The 21,795-nt window shown below is 47.6% G+C and overlaps 1 protein-coding gene and 1 pseudogene across 2 annotated transcripts in view; one reads left to right on the top strand and one right to left on the bottom strand.

Moving 5' to 3' along the window:
* Positions 1-21,795, top strand: part of Dnajc11 (DnaJ heat shock protein family (Hsp40) member C11) — a 48,087-nt gene that overhangs the window by 10,516 nt on the left and 15,776 nt on the right. Inside the window, exons 2-4 of one of the 2 annotated variants that reach the window (XM_021644252.2) lie at positions 4,882-5,011; positions 7,062-7,135; positions 11,112-11,213. In XM_021644252.2, the coding sequence (XP_021499927.1) occupies positions 4,882-5,011; positions 7,062-7,135; positions 11,112-11,213 (306 nt within the window). Of the gene's footprint in view, positions 1-4,879; positions 5,012-7,061; positions 7,136-11,111; positions 11,214-21,795 lie in introns of those variants that run through there. The other variant, XM_060378996.1, reaches the window with a different exon arrangement.
* On the bottom strand, positions 13,032-13,317 carry LOC110552725 (small ribosomal subunit protein eS27-like; annotated as a pseudogene).

The raw sequence follows: 21,795 nt of genomic DNA, 5'->3' as shown, positions 1-21,795 counted from the left end.
TTCTTGACCAGCCTGGTCTACAAAATGAGTTCCAGGAGCTGTGATACACAGAGAAACCCTGTGTCAAAAAACAAAAACAAAAGGAGCATAGTGTGGCCATTGTATACCTTGCACCAAATATTATTGACTTTTTGTTCGCCCGGGACACGGTAGGACTACAGTTCCTGGTGCCTGTTTGCTGCATGGAGACCATGTCATTATTTTTCAGCTGTCATATGTCACTTCCAGCCTCAGGTGTTCAAGTGTCTCAAAGGAAAAAATACCAAGCGATAAAGATGGAAAACCTAGGGCTGCTGATACTGCCCAGTGAAAAGGCTCCTGTTGATAAGCTGAGCTTGAACCTCCTCACCTACAGGACCCACATGGTGGAAGGAGAGAACAAATCCAGGAAGTGGTTCTCTGATGGTAGATGTGCTCTGTGTCTCTGTAGTGAAATTAAAGGTGGGGAGAAACCTTTGAGGTTTGAGGCCAACTTGAGGTCACTATATAGAGTGACCGACCCTGTCTCTGCCTGTTGTTGAGTGTGTGTCTGCCTCTGTGGTCGATGTGCCAACAGTTGTTCTCCGCTACTCCCTTACTGTGGGCTATCTTTCCGTTTATTTCCTTTTCCAGGTTATTCTTAGTATGGCTCTGAAAATGCAAGTAGCTTTGTGTATTCCATTACTGTACTGAATTGTGTTCTAGTCGTAACAGGACATGTGTCTGTATAATTTGGGGCTGTGCTGTGTGTAGGGCATGCCATCTCAAAGACAGCTTATCTTTTCTGACTGTCTCTTTCTTCAGCTTGCATAGTTGCTCTGGCTAGCACTTCCAGTTCCTTGTTGGTCAGAAGACTTCCGTGCCTTGTTCATATTTAGAGATGGGGAGCCTGTTGTGGTACATTTGGGGTGTGTGGGTTGTGTCTGGGTCATTTGGAGTGGAGGTGAGTGTTGGGGGTGGCCTTGTGGTGGGGTGCGGGTGGGTGTGCCCCTCTCACAGGTACACTAGCAGGTCAGAGCTGGTTCTCTTCGCCAGTTCGTGGGCTCCAGACATCAGACCTCCCAGTTTATACAGCAGTGTCTTCACCACGGAGCCACCTCTTGCCTCTGGTCCTCTTCTGTTTGGTGTCTGTGCTTGATGTCGGTGAGTGGGCTACAGCCCACCCAGGACATGGGCTTTCTTTGTAGGTTTTGGCATGGTGAGTACCAGCCTTGTTTATGTATATGAGTATTTTATCTGAATTTACATCTGCCAGAAGAGGGAATCAGTTCACATTATAGATGGTTGTGAGCCACCATGTGGTTGCTGGGAATTGAACTCATGACCTTTGGAAGAGCAGACAGTGCTCTTAACCACTGAGCCATCTCTCTAGCCCCTTGCAGAATGTTTAAGAGAGTTATTTCCTCTTCAGTTTTTAGAAAATGGTGAGAAGAAAATGTTTCAAAGAGTTAACCTACGGTGTCAGGGCTCTTCTTTTTTGGGTGATTTTTGTTCACTAGTTTGAGAGACAGTTTGGTCTTTTGAAACAGGTGTCTTTATAGCCCAGGCTGGCCCAGAAGTCACGCTGGCCTCCTGTCTCTGTCTCCTGAGTGCTGGAACTACTAGCATGATCTGTCATGCCTTGCTGGACTCCGGTAAGAGGCCATATTTCCAACTCCCATATTCTTGAGCCTGTTCCGTCTTTGTTTGTGATTTCATCTTTTCCTTTGTTTATTACTTAGTTTTTGTGTTAGTTTCCTGCTACTGTAGTAAAATACTTGAGGTTTGGGACTATAAAGAACAAAGGGTTGCTCTAGCTTGCTTGGGAGAACAGGTGTGCGTGCGTGTGTGCACAAACACGAAGAATAGAAAGCTTGTTGAGACGCCTGTTGAGACTTCATGGTGGCCGAACTTGTTCTCTTCAAATGACTAGGGCAGTCGGACTCTCAGACTTCAACTCGGGACATCTCTGGGGTTTACTGTGGAAGTTTAGAGATAAACGTAGTTTAAGCGCCCTTCCTAATGACGTCTCATTACCTTCTGAAATGGTATCAGGAGCTGAATGGTAGTGGAAAAGGTTATCATTTATGAAATATCGAACCAGTGACCTTAGCTATTCAGTTGTGATGAAAGGCCCAATCTAACCTTTATTGAATGTGATATTTATTAAAAATGAAACTTCTCATTTCCATTACTTAATCAATAGCACTGTAAGCCGTTTGTTAATATGATTAAAGGTGGCGTTGCAGACTATATTCCTGCTCCCCAGACAGTTGGTTAAATTTTAATAACCAGGAAGTACCTTTCTAACCTAGAATTAGTCAGATCCATTTAATCCTATCCTGGTAACTTTTATAAGGCACAAGAAAGAACAAAGTTTGCAGGAAGAAGGCCAGGCACCGTGTCTCATACCTGTGATCCCAGCACTGAGGGAGCTAAAGGAGCATGGAGGCCAGCATGCATGGAGGCCAGCCACACAGGAGACTGGCAAGGTGGATCAGCAGGCAAGGGCACGTGCTGCCTGAGCCTGACAACCTGAGCTTGCTCCCTAAACTCACATAAAGGTGGAAAGAGAGAACAGACTCCACAGAATTCCCCCCTGACCTCTACATGTGTACTGTGGCACCGTCATGCTCATGTACACCGTACCTAGAAACATACACAGTAATTTTTTTCAAATAAATACACAGCCTGGAATGATAGCTCGGTGGTTAGTACTTGCTCCTCTTCCAAGGAGCCAGAATTTCACCCAGCACCCATGTCAGGTGGCTCACGGCCACCTGTAACTCCAGCTCCAGAGCATCTGATGTTCTCTTCTGGCCTCCATGGACACCCTCACATACATACATGCATGAACATATGTGTACACAAACACATAGTCTTTAAGAAAAAATACAGAAATTAGTGTATAATTGCTGCTTAGGAAAGTCACAGCAGTGCTAACAATCCAGGAGGATGTGTGTTCTATTCTCTGTTGCCTCCTGTTGTGATTCAAACGTCAGGGTTTGTCAGGCAGCAAGGAATGTGCTGCATGGTTAGTGTGAGCAGGGAAAGAGTCCGAGGCAGGAAGAAGCAAGGGAAGGATCAGCAGTGGGACTGTTGAGGCCTAAGCATAGTCGATGGGTGTGGTACAGGTCCTGTTACTCACACCAGGGCAGTGCCCCTCTGAGCACCCAGTGCTGACAGGGGGATCCGGAGCTGGATTGCTGTCTGGTGGTACGCACTGCCAGGCTTGTGTGAGTGAGCTGTTGTGTGCCTCACCATAGCTAAGGGTCCGACTTGGCTCCAGGTTCTACAGGGAGGAAACAAGGTTTCTGCCATGTGTGTTGGGCTGTTTCGGTGCATTGTCACACTGTCCTTGAAAGGAAATGCCAATGATCAGAAAGCTCTTGCCCAGCATCACAGAGCTTGGAAGTGGCATAGCCCAGGTCTAGACACGGGCCATTAGACTGCTAAGCCTGCCTTCTCAGCCACTGCAGTGAAGAGCAGCATAGAGCCACCCACATCCAGGATAACCAGATGGGGAGAGAGGAGAGCCAGTCAGCTGAAAGCCATTCATTCCCAAGGCTGCCCCAAAGAGAAGGTGGAGGAAGAGATTAGCGACAAAAGGACAGCTTCTACCTAGTTCTCAGAGGTATGGGCTGTTGAGGCTTGATCTTTAATCCTCTTCTGATGGAACAGCTAATGGGGGCCTTCTGGCAACTCCTAGTTGACAGTGGCAGTGTGCGGCTAGGCTCTGTTGCTTGCCTAAGGACAAACTACAGGTTCAGCCTCACTGCCGCTTTTCTAAGTGACAGCCACGTTGGGCTTTTGGAAGGTCAGCCAGCAAGCCCTGTGTCCACTGCCTTCCTTCCCGGCACTTTGTCTTCCTCTGGGAGTGCCTCAGGGTCTGGATTTCAGCACCTGCCTGATGGGGCTAGTGGGAAATGTGTAAGAGTCATGCCAGAGATTATTACTAAAGCACAGATCAACTTAGTCCTGGAATGGAAGGTTCTTGATACCTCACAGAGAAATGTCATAGCTCTGTCCCTAAGCTCACTGTGTCCCTGAGCCCTCTTCTTGCAGACCTACACCTCAGTACCTGATCCTAGGGGACCGGCATCCTTGGTGGCCCATTTCCACCTAGATGGCTGATCGTTTGGGTCCCTCTTGCATATTTGTCAGTGACTCCACAAAACGCTTTCCTTGTCAAGATGGGGGGAGGTGCTCCTTCAGCCTCACCCATGGGAGACTGGACAGCAGTGGTCTAGGATGCCTTTCCAGAGACAGGCTGCCTAGGCAGACAGTTCCCACGGCCGCAGAAAGACTCTAGAGGGTCTCTCGGTAGCTGCATAGTCAAGGAGAACATGGTTATGCTGGCCTCGTTTCTGCCTTCCGTGCCTGTGTCCCCACAGGTCGTCAGGAAGGACCTTCTGTATAACCCCCTGTGGAACCTGTATAACCTCCACTTGCTCCAGGCTAAGGGCATTTTCCACGTTCACAGAGGCTGAGTTGGGAGTGTGTTGTTTTTATTTCCTTGTTTTTGGCTTTCGAGAACTAGAATGTATCAAGCCCTCTTTGTCAGATATGGATTCAGTGGGCATCATGTGCCGGTGGCACCTACTCCTCCCTCCTGTGTCCTGTCTGCAACCTACTGACTTGGGTTTGGGGAACGTGGTAAGCTAGGGTGGAGACGGCCGCTCTCGTTCCCTCTGAGAGCAGTGTCCACAGCAGACACAGTTGCTATTGATGTACAGAATTGATCACTTTATTAACTGTGGAAACGAAGCCTTAGTGGGGAAATAAAGCATAACTTGATTATGTCCTGTGCAGAGGGCAGACACAGTGGAATGTGGCTGACAGGTCCCCTTTCAAGACTGATTCTGATAATGATAGTGTTTAAGTACCATTGATTGTCCTCTAATTGGATTTCTCTTTCTTTAGGCCTCTTCTGAAGAGCTGAAGGCTGCCTACCGGAGGCTGTGTATGCTTTACCATCCGGACAAGCACAGGGACCCGGAACTCAAATCACAGGCAGAGCGGCTGTTTAACCTTGTTCACCAGGCTTATGAAGGTCAGCGGGGGACTTGGCGTCGTGCACACAGACATTCGATTTTTAGGAGACTTGATTTGTAGAAGATAGAGAGACGGAGCCCTCAGAGGTGTATAAAGAGGTGCTTAGTTTGGTACTTTCTCCTGACAGAGCCCTTTGAAAGAGTCGCTTTTTTGCTTCGGAAATCAATATGTGTCCAGTAAGAAGAAAATGAGAGTCCAAATGGAGAGCTGGGCCAGTTCTGAACAGAGGATACCCAAGCTCCGTCCAATCCTAGTGTCTGATGGGACATGGGGGGTGGCTGGTACTTGCAAAGCCACTTTCTTTATTCCCTTTTTTTTTTTTCCGAGAAGCCAAATCGTTTTATTGGTTTAATATCAGTCAGTGAAAGGGGAGGGTGTAACAAGAGCTGGTGTGGGGAGGCCGATGGGAAGCAGAGCCTCGTCATTCAGGAGCTTAGGTTATGGCTTACACATAAAGAAGAAAACTTGGGTATGTTTGTCTCCCGGAAGGTGGAAGGCTCTAGAAAGAGTAATGGCTTCCTAATGCCAGGTGATCTTCATGCTGCCAGGTTGAGCACTTTAAAATGATTGGAGTAGTAAAATGTTTTACCGTGATTTAAAAAAATAAAAGCTAAACTACATTAAGTCACTCAGATTTACAGATTAGGAAAAATCTGTTCACATGTTCTAGCCCTCTGTGATCTGCTCTTTACCCAGCAGTCAAAAGTCGGATGTCCCTCCACAACCCAGGACTCCTCCCCGCAGGCAGAATTCACCTTACACTTTTTATTTACCAAGAGCTTAAAGTTTGACTAGGTGATGGTGACGCACACCCTTAATCCCGGCGAAGGGCGCAGGCAGGAAGAGTTCAAGACCAGACTGGTCTACAGAATTGAATTCCCAGACAGCCAAGGCTACACAGAGAAACCCTGTTTGAGAAGAAAAAAAGAGGTTAAATTTTTATGACTAGTAAAATTTGGGTGGTGGCACGATAGACAGGTAATCTGTGCCGTGTTCCCCGGCATAACTCTCAGGTGGTGACCAGGGCCTGTTGCATCCTGTTGTGTAAAAGGCTAAGCCTTTATCGCCTGTTGTTTTCAGGATGCACAGAGCTTGCCCGTGTAGTTTAGAGGTTAGACAAGTAGACAGAAAGTGCTGCAATAGCAGACCCAGCCGCCCTCTGTTCAGCAAAGTCCTGGAAGGGTATTTTCTTATTAAATCAGTTTAGCTCAACAAGTTTGGCTCTGTTTTCCAGTGGTCAGCATTTCTGTATTCTCCACTAGATTTGAATATGGATAGAGTCGTTTACATCGCTTTTTAATTAGGCCTAAAAATATATGGGAACCTTAGAGGAGAAAATATGCAGAGATTGGTAGCAGAAACTCTGAGTAGAGCAGGGTGGCTGTCGGACTCTCTTGATTCTTCCTCTCGTTGAGGGATCTGTTCTCATTTGGTGATATAGCCAGCAGTATTGTGAATGATGCTCGTGTTGGTAAACAGTTTTGGATGACTGTGGCACACCTGTAGTGCTAGCACTTGCCAGGTGGAAGCAGGAGGACTGGAATGCTACTGTGTACTGAATATGAGCCTGGCTACGGGAGACCCTGGTTTTAGATAAAAATTACATATGAAGACAAGTGCAAGAAAACAGGTCTTTGGGATTGGTAGTGTTCTCAAGCAAACCAGCTGTCGGTACAGGGTGCTGCACAGTGCATGATGGGGCAGAGGTGCACCAGGTAGCTTTCAGGAGGGCCGCTCTTGTAGGGCATGGTGGCGCACTCTTGCCATCCCCAGACTCGGGGGGGATGGGGGCAGTTGGCCTTGCCTTGCCGAAACTGTAAACAAAAAATCTCTTTCTAATGGAACTGCCAACGCCAGGCCCTACTCCTGTGCTATGCACCTCATATGCATTGTGACTGCAATTCTGCGTGGGCTGGGCCTGACCCTGTGGTAGGGAAGGCAGAGGAAGACTTTCCTCCTGACCTGTGTGCTGGGTTTTCAGGACTGAAGGGGAAGTTTGTGCTGTGTAAACATGTTTGGTGTTTTGTTTTGTTTTGTTTCTGTTGCAGTGCTTAGCGACCCCCAAACGAGGGCTATCTATGACATTTATGGGAAGAGAGGACTGGAGATGGAAGGATGGGAGGTAAGAAGAACAGCCTAAGGGGTCAGTGATGCCTCAGTCTGTGAAGCACACCTCCACAGCCGTCCTTCTCCCGTGACGGGCCTTCTCACCGTAGTGCACCAAGGCATCAGAACACTGTGCTCTACCCCTCCCTGGTGGCAGAAGTGTGGGCAACCCACGAATTGTATCGTAAGGCCCCCAGGTTGCTACAGAATATATAGGTGTTGTTACTTAGATTTTTAGAAAGACCTACAGGTGGACTCTGGTCCGAAGTTAGTGACATCTGTTTCCTGTTATCACATAGAGCTCCCTTTGAAGTTCTTATGTGACTTCATGCCGTGTCTCTCCCTTCCGACACAGACTTGAAGCCCATCTGAGGTTGAGCTGTAGTGGGAAGAAAGCAGAACTGACTGGTTCCCATGGGGGCTTGTGGGCCACCTTCTGCCTGTAGCCATGCTTTCATGGAGCATCACAGTGAACTGTAGCTAGTAAGATTTGAAGCCTCGAGGTTTTGTGTGAATGTCCAAAGTTGCTCTCTGAAGCAGCAGATCAGCACTCAACCTGAGTCCCTCAAAAGGTAGCTGGCAGCTCTGGGGAGCCCATTTTGTCACATTCCCTCCACTCCACATTGTCATGGGCCCTTCTCTGCAGTACAGGCTCTGTGTCTGCCTGGCTCCCATAGGCATTCGATCCAGGGCCTCTAGCTTACTGGAAATCTCAGTAGTACATTATTGCTTTGCACTGTTTACCAAAATGGAAACTGAAGCCAGTTGTGTTTCCAGACTCTCTCCTCAGACTTTGTGCACTGCTTGGGTTAGTTACCAGAGGGGCCGCATTCAGAGCCCCTGGCTACACAGCCCTGTGACAGAATAGAGTTTTGATTTCTGGCATTGTCCCAGCACTCCTCTAGCAAAATATTACATGATTACCTCTCATCAAAGCACAGTGTCTCCTACTAGCATGAAGCAAAGCCAGACTCAGCTGCAGTTGTAATAGGGTGGGGCCAGTCACGGGTGGTGAGTGAATAAACTTTTATGCATGTTTAAGAAAACCGATCTAAGGAAATAGGTTCTCAGTAAGCCTGGCTCACGGGAGTAAGCCCAGGTCTTGGGAGGCAGAACTTGGACAGTCATTAATTGGAGACCAGCCTGGGATGCAGAGGGAGTTCCAGACCAGCCTTGGCTCCATAGAGGATCTTTGAAAAACAACAACAAACCAAAAAAGTAAAAGCATCCTGAGATATTAACATGTGCCAGATATGCATGGGAAGCCAACCCCCTAATTCACATGGGACATCCGAACTCTGCCCAGTCCCTTCAAAGAATGGCTGTGGTGGGTGAGGGTGCTTACATGGGCTCTTGCTCTCGGAAGAATGGCTGTGGTGGGTGAGGGTGCTTACAGGGGCTCTTGCTCTCGGAAGAATGGCTGTGGTGGGTGAGGGCGCTTACAGGGGCTCTTGCTCTCGGAAGAATGGCTGTGGTGGGTGAGGGCGCTTACAGGGGCTCTTGCTCTCTGAAGTGCACTGTGTTCTTTCCACCATGTTCCGAATGTTTTCAGGATAATAGTTTTTATTGGTGACTGAAGGGTGTTGTCATAGCCTGTTGCCACAGTAGACAGTTAGGTGGTTGGTAAAGGATGGCAGTCATTGTGGAGTATATGAAGTGCCTTCAACCCAAAGGTCTCAAAGCCCCTGGTCTCTGCTATGTTGTCACTTCATTTAGTGGAGGATGTTAGGGATGAAATTGAATCTTTTTTATTTTTTAAGGTTTTAGGAAGCTCTGAGAGGCCTGGAACTTGTTTTGTAGACCAATAGACCACCCCCAGCTTATGCTCCTAGCCATGTTAGTGCCTGGAGCTGGCTGGCAGTGTCGATGCCAGTGCCCACACTGAAAATGAATTTGTCTTTTCTTCATTAAGAAAGTTAGACTGTGACCTGCGAACGATTGGACAGTCTCTGTACTGTGGCGGCTGGCGAGTGGATGGAGACCACATAACTCAGCCTGCAAGCTGCTCTCAGGCACATCCTTATCCTGAGTCATCCAGTTTGCAGCCCTGCCCTGTACATTATCTCTTTCCCCAGTATCAAGGTGTCTGAGAAAGTTAACCTCCATGAACAGCTGTAACACAGCCAGTGTCGTGAGAGGAGAACTATCACAGAGCAGAGGTGACTAAGACAGTATAAGGAATGAATGCAGTGTTGTTTGTTAGTGGGAAACCCACAAAATCCAGAAAGTCTGGGTCTGCCCGATAGGAATGTGACATGCTGATCTTGCAGACTTGACTGGTGGTCCATAGCCACATGAGATGTTCACACTGGGGCTGGAGAGATGGCTCAGCCATTTTGGACACTGGCTGCTCTTTCAGAGGACCCCAGTTCAAATCCCAGCACTTACATGGTGGCTCACGACTGTCTGTGACTCCTGTTTGGGAGGATCTGATGGCCTGTTCTGACCTCCACAGGCACCAGCACACAAATGATATAGATATGCATTTAGGCAAAACACCAATACGCATAAAGCAGAATTTTAAAAATTAAGAAAAAGAATTAATTTAAAAAATATTAACATTGAACCAGGTGTGGTGGCGCACACCTTTGATCCCAGCACTCTATGGGAGGCAGAGGCAGGGGGATCTCTGCGAGTTCAAGGCCAGCCTAGTCTATACAGTAAGTCCTAGGACAGCCAGGGCCTTATTAGACACCCTGTCTCAGGATTTAAAAAAAAAAAAAAAGTTGGTTTAGGATCCTTGATTTTTCAGCGCCAACCACAACCACAGATGGTGGCTGAGGCCATTTCCTTGGAGGCGAGCTGCCCACCCCCACCTGCCCCGCAGATGTCCTTCTTCCCCTCTTCATGAGACCGGTCTTCCTGGCTAGCCCAGGACAGGCAACTGGTGACTGGTCCAGATGAACTGTAGTTCACAGGCTGCGTGTGATGCACTCTGAGGTTGGGGCAGCTTATCCTGCTGGATAAGCTAAGATTCTAGACACCCACTCCAGGTCTGCCCTCACCCTGGACTACCCCTTAGTATCAGAGTATCAGGTGAATGCCCCAGTCACAGAGCCTTATTGCTGCTGAGAGGGCGATATCTGCGCTCAGGAAGTGTTCTCCCCATTCTGGAGGGCCCACGGTTTCGACCTGGCATCTGGTTCTGATTCTGTACCAGCTCTGTGCAGAACTTGTATAAAGTATGGACACAAGTGGAAGGCCCGGCACCTCAGCTCTTTTCACTGCAGCTCGTTGGAGGCTGTAATCAGTTCATTCTGCCAAGGTCTGAGCCCCAGCACCTCACCATCCACCACACTCCCATGCTCTGAGTTTCTCAAAGGGGCTCAGGGTTCTGCAGTTGGAAGCCAGACCCTCAGAAGTCACGGGGTGCCTGGTGTCCACAGTGGCCCCCTTTTCATGAAGCTCTACCTCTGAAACCTCAGCCACAGGGTCTTCTGCCAAAGTACACTAAGAAAGGCCTTGCTAGAGCCCCCATGGTTGTCACAGACTTGACCTCATGGTGTCCCCATGATTTTTATGTTGTCTGTTGTTTGGTCTCCTGAGTATTGTTGGACCTGACACCACAGCAACCGTGGCTGTGTGATGCTTAGCCTCCTGTCATACACAGAGGTGCCCGTGACTCTTGGCCACCCATGACTAGAGATCCCAAGTCTTATAATCCCTTAGTGTGCCTCACTGACAGTTGATTTCTTGATAGGAAATTTGAACTGTAGAATTATCTTCTTAAGGTTCCTGCAACTTCTGAGGGGTTGCTACAATAAAGAATGTCAGTCTCTGCGGTACCAGAAGTCAGCAGAGCTTTGATTTCCTCACTGGGCTGGTAGGAAGCTCTTTGTAGCTCCTTCAGTATCTTTTCGAGCCGAGGGGTGACTCAGCTGCCCCTTCCCCTCCACCCCCACCCCCCGGCTCTCATGTGTATGTCAAACCAGAGTCCAGCTCTCTAGGTGGTGTCCTGGGCCCTCAGCTGTCTCCCTCTATTCTGTTCACAGGTGGTGGAAAGAAAGAGAACCCCAGCTGAGATCAGAGAAGAGTTCGAGAGGCTCCAGAGAGAGCGGGAAGAGAGGAGACTGCAGCAGCGAACCAACCCCAAGGTAGCCAGCGCTGCCTTACAGAGGACCTCGGGAGAGTGGGTTGAAAATAATTAAATGTTTTTCATCTGATAAGATATAAAATTAGGTGGGGCAAAACGAAGCTGTCGTAGGGTGGTGTTTTCTCAAGGGTGACAGACACTTCCTGTTACAGCGAGCTGCAGCAGCAGACAGGCATTCACACCCGGTGGAGGGAAGAATCGAAGAGCCCGTGGGTGTGCACAGCTCATGGTTCTCTAAGACCTCTCCTCCAGTTAGGCTTCCCAAGGTCTTGGCAGTCAGGGGTCAGCAAGAAAGGATGGGAGCCAGCAGCTTCAGCACTGGGCAGTGGTCCTCCGTTCTAGTTAGGCTGTGGAGGGCGTGTCCAGCACGCAACAAACAGGGCTCTGCCTTCATCATCCCGGGCAATGCTGCCGTACACCCAGTCATTTAACCCAGGGGCATGGAGTCAGCCTTTGTACAGTATCTTTTTCCTTCTTTTGGGGAGGTCATTCTGAGCTGTGCCCCAGCCAGGAGGCAGAGGGGTATCTCATTAAGTTTGAGGTGCTCATTGTACTGAATGACTGACTGGTTGACTGTGGCTTGGTCCTGTCTAGCAGTGACTAGTGCTGTGTGGTGTTCAGGCTGGGCCCTATCAGTGTGTCTGCAGGCCCTGCTACAGCCTGTTCCTATCATGATAAGGAGCTGGTAGCCTTTCCATCACCTCTTGAGGTAGCCTGTGTCATCTTGCAGTGGGGTTGGATGGAAGGGAGCTCTGTGGAATACTAGGAAGCATTGCTTTCCTTAAATCTGCTGGGGTAAACGGTTTGTAGGTGACCAGAAGGTCACCTTCATTCTAGCATTTGTTTTGTAAGACATGAATGTATGTTAAGGACCTTGTTCTAGAGCAGGACTGTTAATTTGAATCTTGCTTTTCAAAGTGTATAAAAACCTGGTCTGGTGGCTAATGCCTATAAGCCTAGCACTTAGAAAGAATGCTGAAGTAGAAGGACTGCCACGAGTTCAAGGCCAAGCCGGGCTACATAGCAAGACCCTATCTCAAACAGAACACACACACACACACACACAGACAAGGCCTAGGACACTTATCTAGCAAAATACAGAACAAGCACAGGCTTATAATCTCAAGACTGAGGCTGAGGAGGAGGATCTTAAATTCAAGGACACCCTGGGAAGCTCAAGAGCTTGGGATGGGAAGTGGGACTAGCTCAGTAGTGGTGTTTGCCCAGCATGCACGGGGCTCTGGCGTCAATCCCCAACTCTATAAAACAAAAGTGTGTGCAGCTATTGGCACTATTCCAAAACACCTCTCCCAGATACAGCCCACAGATGTGTGGGTCCCTTGTAGAGGATGCGATGGTCTTCCATAGAAGCTGCACAGATCTTCTATTGTGCTCAGAATCATCTCTAAGACTGGGTGAAGTTGTTACTGAGGGAGCACATCCCTGTCATGTGGGGTCATAGCTTCCTCCCCTCCTCTCTGTCCAGCCCCCAAAATGCCATCCTTAGAATACTTAAAATAACTGAATGGTTTTTGTGCTGTGTTCTGCATAAAGGGTAGTGATAAGAAAACAGAAAATGAAATCTGTGCATGTTCCTGAATATTTCAAATCCAGACTTGGATCCATGGGTGTGGATCTGTGGCTACAACTCCCCATTGTGGGCATCAACACCTCCTCTCCCATCAAGCCCCCAACACATGTGGACTTGAGTCATGCAGAGGTTTTGTGTTTGTTTTTTGTTTTTGTTTTTTGGTTGGTTGGGGTTTTTTTGTTTGTTTGTTTGTTTGTTTAATATATCCAAAATGTGTTTATTGGGTGGCTCCCACTCATCCTCAATCGGGCGCATTCAGTGCTGCTTCCTCCTGAAGGAGCATCCTTCTGTCAGCCTTGCTTTTCTGCCAGTAGGCTGACAGAGAACAGTAGAGAGCCAACACACAATACTACCATTTGTGCATGGCTAAAGACCGTGGTGATTTATGTCATCCTGGGCATTTCACGTCCATAAAGTAGGAATTGGGGCTCTGCACCAGGCGTTTTTTCTTGTGTTTCCTCTTCTCCTCTTCTTGAGAGGGATGAAGGAGATCCTTTTCGAGAGGCATGTTCTCGTAGGTGGTCACCGCCGGAAAGGGCGTTTGTTTGGGTTTTTTTTTTTTTTTGAGTCATGCAGAGTTGACAGCGCAGGGCAGAGCTGAGTCGGGGCAGGGTGACTGGAATCGGAAGTGCGGGGGCCCCACTGTGCCACTGCTTCCCAGCAGGAATCTCCCAGCACTGACCTTCTGCTGGGCAAGTCAACGTGGGTACAGGGAGAGCAGGGTGGGCGCTGAGCCAACAGCAGCGGGCTGAGGCAGCTCAGCTGTCCTGGCTGGAGTTTGCTGCATCTAAGCATTGACCTGTCTGCACTAGGTGAAAGTCATCCATCGGGATTTTACAGCAGAAAGGTGAGAAACAGCATAGGTGGGAAAAAATGACTGACGGGACTCGCAACAAGCTCTCTGACCTGTGGTCATTTTTCTCATTGGTAAGGTGAAGGCAGCTGTCCTACCTACTCTGCCAAGTTATTGAAGGATTGAATTAACACAGAGTAAATCTTATCTCACCAGCAGGTGACCCCACAATACAGATGCTGAGTGGTACAAGCCACTGTAGCCTCGGAACTTGACTAAGTTAGGTAGAGTATTGTCATTTGGAATGTGAAAATAGCCTTCTCATGCCTCCCTCCGTGGCCAGGCCACATTCAAGAGCGCACTGTGGGCACAGAAGGGACAAGTTGGCTCCAGCATGGCTCTCCATGTGGCGGGCTGTACTTTCCTGCAGGTGTGTATCTACAGGTGCCAACGGCAGCACGGTAGAGCCTTGGGCTTGGGGTCAAGAGCTCTGAATCGAGATTCAGACTCCACCTTTCCGTGTATGGAGATGGCTCCTCTCCAGCCTCTGCTTGCCTTCTCCCAGTGTGAAATGGGAGGTTTTCCTGGAGACCCATCCTGTGGAGTCATGTCTTTGGACCCATGGTCCCCGCCTCTTATCTGCCGTCACTTGCGCTGTGCAGATAAGAGCTTGCGTCTGTGCTTCCCACTGAGAAAGCTAAAACTTGGTACTGGGGTCACGTGTCTTGGGCGCCTCTGCAGGGAGGCAGTGTGGAGAAGAGGCTGTGGCTAACAGACCATGAGTTCATTCATATGGCCTGGTGACATTGCCTTCTCACTGGGCCACTCTACCCCTCCCTCCCAGTCTGGGTCTCTGGTTTGAGTAATCCACTGTGCTGCCTTTTAAGAAGCTAGAAGCCTGGAATAGAGTTGCTGTGTACTGTGTTCATGTCACACGAGCTGGTTTACTTCTTGTCTGTCCATAAAGCTAGCGAGTGGATAGCAGCCCACAGTGGCTGCTGCCTTCTTCACGAGCTTCTATGGCTCCCTGTCCTAGTGCTGGTGGGGCTTACCTGTCTCTGTCTCTGAGGGTAGAGGTTGCTTTTTTGTGTTTTTGTTTTCTGTTGTTGTTGTTGTTTGGTGGTTTGGGTGGGGTTTTTTGTTTTTTGGATCCTGTTATGTGATAGTTACATAGGGAGTGTTAAATTGCCTCCTAGTCCATTTCCCTCTCTCCATGTTACACAGGTTGATATAAATTAGCAAAGCATCCTTTCCTAGTTTTGAAAGGCTCCATTGTCTTCACACACATAATGGCTTAGAAACATAATTCAGCTTTATCAGAAAATATTTAAATAGCAAGTATATCAGGGAAAATAAATAACCATACAAATACTTTGAAATCCCAGAATGCTTTTGTAAGGACATGAATACATTGCTCACTTTTTTTTTTCTCCTGTTTTTTGTTTGTTTGTTTTTTGAGAAAGGGTTTCTCTACGTAGCCTTGGCTGTCCTGGAATGAAACTCATTCTGTGGACCAGGCTGGAATTCAACTTGCAAATATAAGCCTTCGAGGGGATTAAAGGCAAGGGCTACCACTTATTTTTTTTAAAGAATTTTTTTTTTCTTTAGAAAATTGTGTTATGGGGCTGAAGAGATGGCTCAGTGGGTAACAAGGTGCTTGCTGCCAGTCATGATAACCTTAGTTTGATTCCTAGGGTCTGTGTGGTAGAGTTCATTCCCAAAAGCTGTCTTCTGACTTGCACGAGTGCATGCTCACACGTGTGCATGCTCTCTCTAAATATAGAAAGTTCAAGATGATTGTTTAGGTTTCTGGAGCAGAGCACGGGCATCAGAATGAGCCTGCTGTGGCTCCAGTCTGTTCTGTGCCTGTGGTTTTGGAGCCATGCCACTGGCCTGCCTACAGGATAGGACAGGGGGAAACCCATTGGAAGCCATATGTTTGCTGTATTCAGTGGCAGAGGTCCAGAAAGGGTCGCACTCCGGAGTGGGCTGCAACTGAAAGTGGGACTGCGGTATGAGAAATGAGAAGGGACAGGAGGCAGGTTGATCCAGTCTGGGAATTGGTCATGATGAAGAGATGATGGTATTGCCCAAGGCCACAGACCCATGAAGGGCTGCTGCAGAATTACTTGTCAGCAAGACTTGAGGTAAAGGCCTCGGGGGGGGGGGGGGCTGAGGGGCTTCAGATGCTGATGCATCCAGTTTGCTCCTTCCTGAAACTCTCCAATCTGATGGTCCTGGCTCTCAAAGGAAATGAAACAATTCAGTGGCTGCTATCGTCCCAAGAGCTGTCCTGAGGCCAGTGCCAAAAGTTAGATGTCAAATCTCCACGTTGCCTATGGGGAGACTTTCAGTTAATAAAGAGTCACTGTTAAAATTGTAAGTGTTTCGGGTAGGGGAGGAAGGGTCATTCATCCATAACCACTAATGAGAAAAAGAAGATAGCTTCAGGTGTGAGCTGCAGTGTCTTTGTAGGCAGGACTCTTGGGAAAGTGCTGGCTAGCGAAGGGAGACTACTGTGGCTGTGCGTGCACTTCCTTCTTGGCTGGATGTGCTTGTCTCCGTCTTATTGGCTGAATAAACAGGAAACTGGGTGGAATCCCCTAAGCTAGCTGCCACAGCAGAAAGGGGGAAAATCAAACTGCAACCCAGGAGCTGAGAATGATGACTTCTTTTTGAGTTTTGTAAAATTCAAAAGAAGAGTGACTATTTTGATTTTGAACTTTAATCAACATCAAAATAACACCATTAATCCCAGCATTTGGGAGGCACAGGCAGGCAGATCTTTTGAGTTCGGGGCTAGCATGGTCTACAAAGTGAGTTACAGGACAGTCAGGGCTACAAAGAGGGAAAAAAAAGAATGTAACACATGAAAGTCAGATTGCAAGTGAGTGAAGGATTGCCTGGAGCTCAGCAACACACTCACACTCAAGCTACTCCATATGTGCCTGGTTTAGGTTTCAGCCCCAGAGCTGAATGCTCAGTCTCGACAGTGAGTGTTGTACCTAGATTTATTCTCTGACAGCTTCACTCTGAGAAAGCATGAAAAGTGGAATCTTGGTAGTTAGAAAGACAGAATGCAAGGTTATGGCTTGCTTATAGAAACAAATTCAACACCAGCCTAGATTAATCATGCTTTTCAGGCCAGATAGGGCTTCATTCAAGCAAAGAAAATTACCAAATTGTGGCCAGGTATGGGGGTACACACCTTTCGCTCCAGCGCTGGGGAAGCAGAGGCGGGTGGCTCTCTTGAGTCTGAGGTCAACCTGAGCTATATTGAACCAAGTCTGTGATTTACAGTTAAAGAGGTCTTGTTCTTTGTAAATGCTTTTATACGTTTACAAAAGTGTGCTTTAGGGGATTTAATAACCTTGAAGTGAGAACCTGCACGCACTCAGAAGCCTCAGCAAACCTCTGACCACCTGCTGGAATGTCCAGTGGCCGGTACTGTGCTTTAGCCTTGCGTGTTGGGTTCTCTGTCAGAACTCGGGTGTAACTTGCTTTCCTCTCAAACTTGTGACTTCTCACATAAGAAAACATATAATACAGTATTGGAAGTGAAGAATTAATTATTGGTAAGCTGAGGCCGGCCTTGTGGGCTCATAGAGGAAAAATCCTTCTACTCCAGTGCCGCAGCAAGCCATCTGCAAAGGGTTATTTTCCGGAGTGATGGAAGAACAGAAGGTGGCATCTGGACCCTCTCAGAAATGAAGAAATGCCCTTGTCCATTCAGGGTGACCTCACCAGCCATTTTCAGCACAGTTAATTTCATCAAGCAAGTTGTCGCTGGAGCCCAGCATCCTCCTCTGCTCACTGTCACCGTTCCGGTTTAGTTGTTTTCCATAGATTTGGGTCAGCACTGAAGGCTGTTGAGTCTAAAGTCACTGGCTCATTGGAGTTTTCAATTACTGTGGCCTTGTTAAAGAACAGGGTAGCTGGAAAGTGATGACTGGTTTGTATTTTTAGATTTCTAATGGCCACTCCTTTGAATCATTCACTTGGTTGTCAGTGTAGAGTTATTATCAGTACTTTGTTTATGACAGATCTTGCTTGTAGCCTGGGATGGCTTGGAACTCGTGATCTTCCTGTCTCCATGTCCCTGTCACTAGGATTTCAGGCCTGTGCCACCATGCCATGTAGAATATGAACTTTCAAACCCAGGAGGACTTTCAGACCCAGATGCAGCACTGGGATTGCAGCTGTGATTCCATAGATTTGTTGAGCGGCGTGCACACCAGGCTCTACCAGGGAACTAAACCTTAGCCTGCAGCAGCTTGAATTCTTCTCATCTCTGTGGTTGACTGGACTCTGCTGCCCAGCACTGGGCTGACAGCTCCCTACAGGTGTCATGAGACAGTATCTTCCCTTAACATTCACAGGTTTACTGGTCCAGATGTTGAAGAAAGCTTGCTTAGTTGGTTGATTGGTTGGTTGGATTTGTTTTTGAGCAAGAGTTTTCCAAGGTAGCTCAGATTGGCCTTGAACTCAGTATATAATTCAGACAAGCCTCCTGCCTTGGATTTCCAAGTGCTAGTATTCCAGCATTTGAACCATGCACAGCATTGATAGTAGCTCCTACAAACAGGCCTCTGCCTGGTGGGGGGAGCTGGCAGAGCTGGCTAGGGTCTGGTTTTCCATACAGTGCTTAGCCAGCGTGGAATTCCTCCCAGCGTGTGTCCTTGGTACTTACCTTGGTTTGCAGAGTTAGTCTTCACCCAAATGACATGGTCCAGAGACCCAGATGAAGCACACTTCCTCATACCTGATCTTGAAGTTAGCACTGTCACACCTATGCCTTCCCTCCCTCCTTTCCCTTCTTTTTTGTTTTTGCTTGTTTTGTTTTTGTTTTTTGAGATAGGTTTCTCTGTGTACCAGAACCTTGACTGTCCCGGACTCCATTCATAGATCAGGTAGGCTTCAAACTCAGAGAGATACCCACCTTTGCTTCCCTAGTGCTAGGATTAAAGGCGAGTAGTTCTGCTCCTGGCCTCCCTTCCTTATTTTTAATGAGTGTATTGCTCAGGAGAGAAGGGATGTATGTATGTCAGACATGGTGACTCAAATTTGTAATTCCAGCTCTTTAGAGATAAGCCAAGAGAATTAGGAATTCAAAGCCAGCCAGTCTCAGCTACATAGCAAATCTAAAGCCAATTAAGGGTTAACATAAAACCCTTGTCTCCCAAAAGAATGTTTTCCATTTAAAATTTCTTCATATTAGAGTATGTAGGTATCACTGTGGGCATTGTCTTTTTGCCTCCATTCAGAACAGTCTTTGATGATTTTAAAAACAAATTATATTTGTGATCTTTTGAATGTGTCAGCAAGTGTGAACACTAAACCTGTGGTCTTTCCATTCTTCTCCAGAATGGAATATAAGTTTAGCATGGTTAAAAATGCTAGTTCTGCCTCAGACTCTTTCTTGTCCAAAATTGACACACCAGAAGGCCATTCATAAAATTTGAGCTACCTCTCAAACAGATGTGTTTGGTTCAGGTTTTCCCTCATAAATCAGTGTCTCTCTGAGTGTTCCTATGTTTCCAGTGACTGCAAATCCCTGGTGTTTGAAGACTGATGGGCGCTTGGAGCTGAGGGAGCGATGCACACAGACCTTTGATCTCAGGGGCCAAAAGTGGCTTGATCCGGGAACTCTAGGCCAGCCTGAGCAACACAGTAACTCCCCCCGCCCCGCCCCACCCCACCTCAGCAGTAATGATAAGAATATGGTATAGGGATGTGTACCTCTAATTTCAGCACTTGGGAAGCAGAAACAGAGGAGGGTTTCACAAGAAGAAAACCTAAAAAAATAAAACCAGAAGTCTGAGCCAGGCTTGGCAGCTCAGGTATATAGTCCTAGATGTTTGGGGGAAGTTCAAGGCCAGCCTGGATAACTTAGATCTTACCTCAAAACTGTCAAGTTATTGAGTGATAGAGAACTTGCTTATTAGCATGTGCTGGGAAAGAGGGAAGAGGGGCCTTGAGCTTTTGGAGAAAACAAAAAGTTAAGGCTCAATTATTTTTTTAATGATACACAGTTTAATTTCATCATTCCCTGAAGAATATATCATAACAGTCATGAAAACAATCATTACCAAACAGCAAAAGCCTGTAGATTTCTCAGGAACTGCCAAAACACAGCCAGTGTGTTTTATTTATTTTTGATGGCAAAGTAAGAAATTGCCAGAAAAAATATCAAGAAAGACTGATGCCTGTATAAGAATTGCGTACAGCTCAGGTTGCAAGGTTCATGGACAGATTCTCTGGGATACAGTCATAGTCGGCTGCTTACTGTTACCTGCTGCTGTCCCACAGCAGAGCAGAATGGAACAGTGCAGACAGCAGCCATGTGGTCTACACCACCAAAATACTGTGGACTGTAGGCCTTCACAGAGAATGCCAGCCTGATGACATCATTCAGCAGATGACAGGGACACTTGGAATACTATGGTAGGTCTGACTGCAGAGGAAGCCTACCTTCATTTTCCACCTGTCACAGTTAGCATCACTCTCCTGAGATTGTGGCTGGCAATAGCTTGACAGTTCCCTGCACCCTATACCCACAAGTGGCACACTGGCCACCCAGAGGTACATCTAAGACTATCCACCACCCACTGAGACTGGAAGGAGTTAGTGGTACCAAAACACACCATGTGGCTCAGTACCATGTGGGGTATCCTAGGCTAGGAAGTGCTGTGGAAACAGTTGGGAAGAGGAAGGCCGAAGACATAGCTCAGGCTAACAGCACTTGCTGTTCATTCATGAGGACTGGGAGTCCAGGTCTCAGCGCCCACATAACAAGCTGGGTATACTGCACATGCCTATACTCTCAACTCTGATGAGCACAGTGGCAGGGTCACTGAGGTTTGCTGGCCTCCAGCCTCACCAGGAAAATGCCAGCCGAAGGCTCAGGGAGAGACCCTCCCTCAGTGGAGTAGGTAGAAATAGGAGGACATCTGATTCCTTCTGCTTCTTCATGTGTACAGGGGTGTGCATGTGCATGGGTGCACAGGTAAATAAGTCAGGAGACTGTGTAGATAGAAGAGTGGGGCCCTTGCTCGGCATTTCAGCGCCCTGTGTGTTAGATGAAAGAGACAGTTCTTCCAGTAGAGGGGTGGCTGTGACCTGTCAAGGCCACTTTGCCATCTTTGGTAAGTTACTTTTGGTTTTTTCTTTTTCGTTTTTCGAGACAGGGTTTCGAAAGTCCAGGCTGTCCTGGACTTGCTTTATAGACCAAACTGGCCTTGGACTCACAGAGATCCGCCTGCCTCTGCATCCCAAGTGCTGGGATTAAAAGCTTGCACCACCACGCCCTGCCTGTAATTTTTTTTTTTTATCTTCCTCCAAGCCCCTGGAGGTGGAGGCATGAGGATCAGTAGTGAAGAGCTGGTTGTGGCTTATTGATCCCACTGAGGGAGCGATGCACACAGACCTTTGATCTCAGGGGCCAAAAGTGGCTTGATCCGGGAACTCTAGGCCAGCCTGAGCAACACAGTAACTCCCCCCGCCCCGCCCCACCTCAGCAGTAATGATAAGAATATGGTATAGGGATGTGTACCTCTAATTTCTAACCATTACCCAAATTCTTCAAATTACGAAAGCTTTCTTTTCAGTCAGACAGGGCTATCTCCCTAAATTGGGGTTTGAGCAAATAGCATGAGACACAGGAGGAGGTGGGGTTTATATAGTCAACTGCAAGGCCCGGGGAGGTTTTCACGGGTTGCGCGTTTCAGAGGAATTTTGGTTATGTAGAAACGTGGCTGAACTGTTCAGAATTATTTGGCAGAGCATCTTATCAGGTTGGAGGTTAGGGTATAGTGTGTGGAGCATGTCAGAGTCCAGAAAATGGATCAAAACGTGCTCAAACCCAAGTTTTACAGAAAACAGGAATGAGTGTTTTATTTGTTTGTTTTTGTTTTTTGGTTGCTTGCTTGCTCTTGAGACAGGGTTGTTTTGTTTTGTTTTGTTTTGTTTTGTTTTGTTTTTGGCGTGTGTGTGTGTGTGTGTGTGTGTGTGTGTGTGTGTGTGGTGTTGTCCCCTGCTGTCCTGGAACTTGATCTGTAGACCAGGATGGCCTTGAACTCATTGAGATCTGCCTTAATCTGCCTCTGCCTCCCTAGTGCTAGGATTAAAGGTGTGTACCACCACTGCTTGGCACAAGATGACTTTTAATCTTAAAGTGGAGTCAGGCTAACCATTAGTTTA

The sequence above is a fragment of the Meriones unguiculatus genome, chromosome 3 (assembly GCF_030254825.1).
Source record: "Meriones unguiculatus strain TT.TT164.6M chromosome 3, Bangor_MerUng_6.1, whole genome shotgun sequence".
NCBI classification, from domain to species: domain Eukaryota; kingdom Metazoa; phylum Chordata; class Mammalia; order Rodentia; family Muridae; genus Meriones; species Meriones unguiculatus.
Note: the sequence above shows the minus strand (reverse complement) of the source record. Positions and strands in the feature narration are given on the sequence as shown.